At 52.7% G+C, this 5,797-nt stretch overlaps 2 protein-coding genes across 2 annotated transcripts in view; both read left to right on the top strand.

Moving 5' to 3' along the window:
• CACNG7 (calcium channel, voltage-dependent, gamma subunit 7) overlaps nucleotides 1-4,873 on the top strand; it is a 34,767-nt gene extending 29,894 nt beyond the window's left edge. Inside the window, exons 5-6 of the mRNA XM_011979548.1 lie at nucleotides 3,793-3,938; nucleotides 4,359-4,873. Of these exons, the coding sequence (XP_011834938.1) occupies nucleotides 3,793-3,938; nucleotides 4,359-4,616 (404 nt within the window). The 3' untranslated portion in view covers nucleotides 4,617-4,873. The remainder of the gene's footprint in view (nucleotides 1-3,792; nucleotides 3,939-4,358) is intronic.
• Nucleotides 4,847-5,797, top strand: part of CACNG8 (calcium channel, voltage-dependent, gamma subunit 8) — a 53,597-nt gene continuing 52,646 nt past the window's right edge. The window contains exons 1-2 of the mRNA XM_011980083.1: nucleotides 4,847-5,037; nucleotides 5,657-5,769. Coding sequence (XP_011835473.1) covers nucleotides 4,847-5,037; nucleotides 5,657-5,769 — 304 coding nt within the window. The remainder of the gene's footprint in view (nucleotides 5,038-5,656; nucleotides 5,770-5,797) is intronic.

Raw genomic sequence — 5,797 nt, 5'->3', positions numbered from 1 at the left:
TCCTTCCCTCCCTCCTTCCTTCCTTCCTTGACAGAGTTTTGCTCTTGTTGCCCAGGCTGGAGTACAGTGGCACGATCTTGACTCATTGCAACCTCTGCTTCCCAGGTTCAAGCAATGCTCCTGCCTCAGCCTCCCCAGTAGCTGGGATTACAGGTGTGTGCCATTGCACCCGGCTAATTTTTGTATTTTTGGTAGAGACGAGGTTTCACCATGGTGGCCAGGCTGGTCTCAAACCCCTGGCCTCAAGTGATCCTTTCGCCTGGGCCTCCCAAAATGCTGGGATTACAGGTGTAAGCCACTGCGTCTGGTCTATAGAAGGTCTTTCTAAAGAGGCAACAAGTGAAGAGAGATCTAAGTGACAGAGACAGACATGGGGAAATCTGTGGGAAGAGCATTTAGGGTAGAAGGAACAGCAAGACCAAAGGCCCTGAGGCAGAAGTGAGCTTGAGGAGTGCAAAGAAGAAAAAGAAAGTTAGGTGTTCTAGGCTGAGTGTGGTGGCTCACGTTTGTAATCCCAGCACTTTGGGAGGCCAAGGTGGAAGAACTGCTTGAGCCCAGGAGTTCGAGACCAGCCTGGGCAACATGGGGAGACCCTGTCTCTACAAAAATATACAAAAGTTAGCCAGGCATGGTGGTGCATGCCTGTTGTTCCAGCTACTCATGAGGCTGAGGTGTGAGGATCGCTTGAGCCAGGGAGGTGGAGGCTGCAGCGAGCTATGAACACACCAATGCACTCCTGCCTGGACAACAGAGCAAGACCCTGTCTCAAAAAGAAAAAAATAATAAAGTAAAGAAACTTTGGTGGTCTAAGAAGAAGAAACAAGGAGAAACTGATCAGAGATGGTGTGGGCAGATACCAGATTGTTTATGTACTGTAGTCTAAAAGGTCAGTGAAGTTTTCTGTAAAAAGCCAAATAATAAATATCTTCAGCTTTATTGGCCACCCAGTCTCTCTTGCAACTGCTCAGCCTTGTGAGATGTAAGGTCAGGCACAGTGGCTCACGCCTGTAATCCCAGCACTCTGGGAGATGAGGTAGGCAGATCACTTGAGATCAGGAGTTCAAGACCAGCCTGGGGAACATGGCAAAACCCTGTCTCTGCAAAAACTACAGAAAATTAGCCGGGCATGGTGGTGTGCACCTATGGTCCCAGCTACTAGGGAGGCTGAGGTGGGAGGATCACTTGAGCCTGGGAGGTGAAGGCTGCAGTGAGCCATGATTGCCCCAGTGCTCTCCAGCCTGGGCAACAAAGCAAGACCCTGTCTTCAAAACAAAACAAAACAAAAAAGGCTGGGCATGGTGGCTCACACCTGTAATCCCAGCACTTTGAGAGGCCAAGGTGGGCAGATCACTTGAGGTGAGGAGTCTGAGACCAGCCTAGTCAACATTGTGAAGCCCTGTCTCTACTAAAAATACAAAAATTAGCCAGGCGTGTTGGCAGGTGTCTGTAATTCCAGCTACTCAGGAGACTGAGGCAGGAACATTGCTTGAGTCCAGGAGGCGGAGGTTGCAGTGAGCTGAGATTACACCACTGCACTCCAGCCTGGGTAACAAAGCAAGACTCCGTTTCAAACCCCCCCTTTCTCCCAAAAAAATTGAGATGTAATTCACATACTATAAATTTCATATAATTCAGTGATTTTTAGTACATTCGCAAGGTTGTGCAACCATCTCCATGAGCTAATTTCACAACATTTTCATTATTCTCAAAAGAAACCTCACATACCTTAGCAGCCAGACACAATTTCCCCCTCCATCCTATTCCCTGGCAACCACTAATCTACTTTCCATCTCTGTGGATTTGCCTATTCTGGACATTGCATATAAATGGAATCACACAATATGTGATATTTTGCATCTGGCTTCTTTTACTTAGCTTGCTTTCTAGGTTCATCCCTATGGTAGCATGAATCAGTACATCGTTCCCTTTTTTGGCTGAATAGTATTCCTGTATATGGATATACCACATTTTGTTTATCCATTCATCAGCTGATGGGCATTTGGGCTGTTTCCGCTTTTTGGCTATTACGCATAACACTGTTACAAACATCCGTGTATGAGTTTTTGTATGAACATATGTTTCCACTTCTCCTGGGTACATACCTAGGAGTGGAATTGCTGGGTCATATGATAATTCTATCTTTAACTTTTTGAGGCACTGCCAAATGAAATTCATATACTTTTTATGTGCCATAAAATACCAGTCTTGTTTTGATTTTTAACATCATTTACTTATGTGAAAGCCATTCTTAGCTGGTGGGCCATACAAAATGAGGGGGTGAGCTGGGTTTTGTCCATGGACCATGGTTTGCCGACCGCTGGTGTAGACAATGGAAGGAATTTAGGCTTATTCTGTGTGTGCTGCACACAGAATGTTTATTTGTAGGATTCTAGGGGAAGAGGTTGACAGGGATTAGTTAGATACATTTAAGGCAGGGAACTTTGTAGCCTCCTTAAGCCACTCTTGGCATGGTTACTGTTTAGAGGAAATTTCATCTGGAGAAAATTATAATCGCCTCTTAGAAATTCTCAGATCGGACCTCTCCTCTGCACACTGTCCATATGCTGTATTTCCTCAATTGTAAATGGTGTTAAAAATGTACCTCCTTCAAAGAGGTGTTGTGAAGTTTGAATGAATTTATATATATTCAACACCGAGAACAGTGCCTGGCACAGACCAAGACCTATATAAGTCGTTGCTATTATTATTGCTATTGTTGCAATTATTATCCACACAGCCTCAGCTCAGGCCTCATCCTCTTCCCCCTGGAATATGTCTCCCTCCAGTCTGTTCCCAGCACCAACCAGCCCCCAAGCGTTCTTCTAACACTGGAATCTGGCCCTGTCCTTCCTCTGCTACAAACTTTGTGTAGCTCCCTAGTACCCTTGGTGTCAATGCCCAGCTCCTGGGCTGGGCATTCAAGGCTCACCATGGCTATACCTTCCCCTTTCTCTAACCTCATTTCTTGTGGCTACAGCTCATGTTACAGCTACATGGGTGGACCAGCTCTATCTTCCCTCCTTCTCAAACCTTTGCCCATGCTGTGCGCTCTGCCAGTATGCCCTTATTCTTCCCTGGGCCTCATCCTTAAGACTTGAACAGGCCAGGCACGGTGGCTCACGCCTGTAATCTTAGCATTTGGGAGGCCGAGGGGGGCGGATCACCTGAGGTCAGGAGTTCGAGACCAGCCTGGCCAACATGGTGAAACCCCGTCTCTACTAAAAATACAAAAAAAAATTTGTCGGGCATGGTAGCGGGCACCTGTAATCCCAGTTACTTGGGAGGCTGAGGCAGGAGAATCACTTGAACCCGGGAGGTTGAAGGCTGCAGTGCGCCGAGATTGGGCCACTGCACTCCAGCCCGGGCCACAGAGTGAGACTCCGTTTCAAAAAAAAAGAAAAATGAAAATAAGACTTGAACAAAGGAATCTTTCCTTCATTTCTCTTGCCCCTGCCCCAGGCGGGTCTGGCGCCCCTTCCAGAGTCCCACAGAGCTCCGTGCTACTTCCTTGTAGCACCTATCACCTTATATGTGACTTGATCAGTGTGTTCCAATTTTCCTTCTCCAATTGCATTGTGAGCTCCTGGATGGCAGATTTAGGGGGGTAAAGGGGGAGGTGGTTGTTGATTCATCTCTGGGCTCCCTGCACCCAACCAAGGCCCAGCACACAAGGGGCTTCCGCGAAGTTAGTCCAGGACAGAATGGGGAGGAGGGGAAGACAGTGAGGTGGGGCTGGGACTGGGAAAAGGGGCCCACTTCTAATGGAGGAGGGCACCCCCTCTGCTCCCCTAGGCCTCTCCTTGGTGGTGGGCTTGGTTCTTTACATCTCCAGCATCAACGACGAGGTCATGAACAGGCCCAGCAGCTCTGAGCAGTATTTTCATTATCGCTACGGGTGGTCTTTTGCCTTCGCCGCTTCCTCCTTCCTACTCAAAGAGGTGATGTCCCTGGGACCTAGACTCTAGAGTTCTGAATGGACAGAGGTCTTGGGGGCCTGGTTGCTGAGTCCAGGAGGAAGGAGAGGCTGGAGATGCAGACTCTGGCGTCAGAGGGAGGTGGTAGCTGAGGGTCTAACCCCTGGGTCCTGGAGGAAGAGGGGTCTGAGAGCTCCAACTTTTGGGATCCTGGGGGAGGAGGGGTCTGGAGACTGGGACTCCTGGGTCTTGAGGGAGGGGCCAACCCGAGGGCTTGGACTCCTGAGGTCCTGGGGAAAGAGAGGGTTGGAGTCCTGATCCTGGGTCCTGGGATAGGAAGGGGCTTGGGGTGGGGACTCTGAGTCCTGGAGCGAGAGGAGATGAGTCGGGGTCCGGGGATGCGCGGGGGGGCGCCCCTGGGACTCTGACCTTGCCTTGCTGCAGGGGGCCGGCGTGATGTCCGTGTACCTGTTTACCAAGCGCTACGCGGAGGAGGAGATGTACCGTCCACACCCGGCCTTCTACCGCCCGCGTCTCAGCGACTGCTCCGACTACTCGGGCCAGTTCCTGCAGCCCGAGGCGTGGCGCCGCGGTCGGAGCCCCTCCGACATCTCCAGCGACGTGTCCATCCAAATGACGCAGAACTACCCTCCCGCCATCAAGTACCCGGACCACCTGCACATCTCCACCTCGCCCTGCTGAGGCCCGCCCCTCGGAGCGCCCTATGCCTCCTCTTCCTCCTCGTCCTCGGGGGTCTCCCTGCAATGCAGCGCCCCCTTCGGTCCTCGGGACTCCTCGCTCCCACCCGGAGGAGGCTGCGCCAGCTTTAGGCCCCGCCCTCTCCCCATGGCTCCGCCCACACCCTCCCCTATTTCAATGGCCGCGCCCCCTTTTCCCGACCTCTCCTTTTCATTGGTCCCTCTCCCTCACAAATGACTCCTCCCCTTCGTTGCCCCGCCCCTTTCATCTGGTCCCACCTCTCCAAGAAAATTAGCTCCTCGCTCTTTCTCCACCAGCTGTGCTCTGGGAGCAGCCCGGGGGAGTGCAGGCGCCCAGCTCCCCGGAGCTCCCCGGAGCTCCCCAGCCTCCGACCTCACTGCAGGGGCTCTGGGCTGGAGAACAGGTTCGGGCGGCCGCTGGGAATGCCGACCATCCTCTTCTCCCTTCTGCCCTGGGCTTCCTTTTTCCCTGCCTAATCTCACCTCCTGACCTGCTGGGTCCTCCGATGCAGTGGGAGGGCCGGCTGGCTCCACCCGCAGCCCCGGGGTGGCGTAGGGAAGGGGGCTGGAAGCCACGGGTACGGTTAACCTCCCTTCCCTCCCCATCTCCCCCACTTCCCTGGAAGGTCCCATTCTTTCTCACCGACTGGGCTCTTTTCTGCTTCCTGAAGGTTACCTGCCTTTTAGGGGGCTCTTGTCTAAAGGATCTTCTTGCTTTCTCAGCTATTCTTGGTTTCTTTTTCGTCTTCCTCCTCCTTTAACTTTCTCTCCTTTCCTCCTTCCACCTGCTCGTCCCAAGCCGCTGGGTGCATCCCGCCCTAGGCGCACACCAGACGGCCAGAATGGGGACCCTAGGGTGGAGGGAATTCCCACACGCCATCTCCACACCTGTGCCCGCCTCTCCCCCCTCGAGGCCCCGTCGAGGGAGGGAGGGGCAGTAGCGGGGGTCGACACCCCCCCAAAACCTCTAAGTCTTCCATTTTCTGGCTCTCCTCCTCATTGACGTCCCTCTTCCCCCCTCAGAACCCCAACTCTGGCCTCTTTCAAGGGCCGGTCCGCCCCGTTGGACAGATTTTGGGGGGAGAGGAGGTCACCAGGAACTCGCCCACCCCCCTTATTAGGGAAAGAGGGGCGAGGTAGCACAGTGCTGTACACGGAACCGGA

The sequence above is a fragment of the Mandrillus leucophaeus genome, unplaced genomic scaffold (genome assembly GCF_000951045.1).
Source record: "Mandrillus leucophaeus isolate KB7577 unplaced genomic scaffold, Mleu.le_1.0 Scaffold104, whole genome shotgun sequence".
NCBI lineage: Eukaryota > Metazoa > Chordata > Mammalia > Primates > Cercopithecidae > Mandrillus > Mandrillus leucophaeus.
The sequence above is the reverse complement of the archived record's forward strand: the minus strand, read 5'-3'. Positions and strand labels throughout refer to the sequence as shown.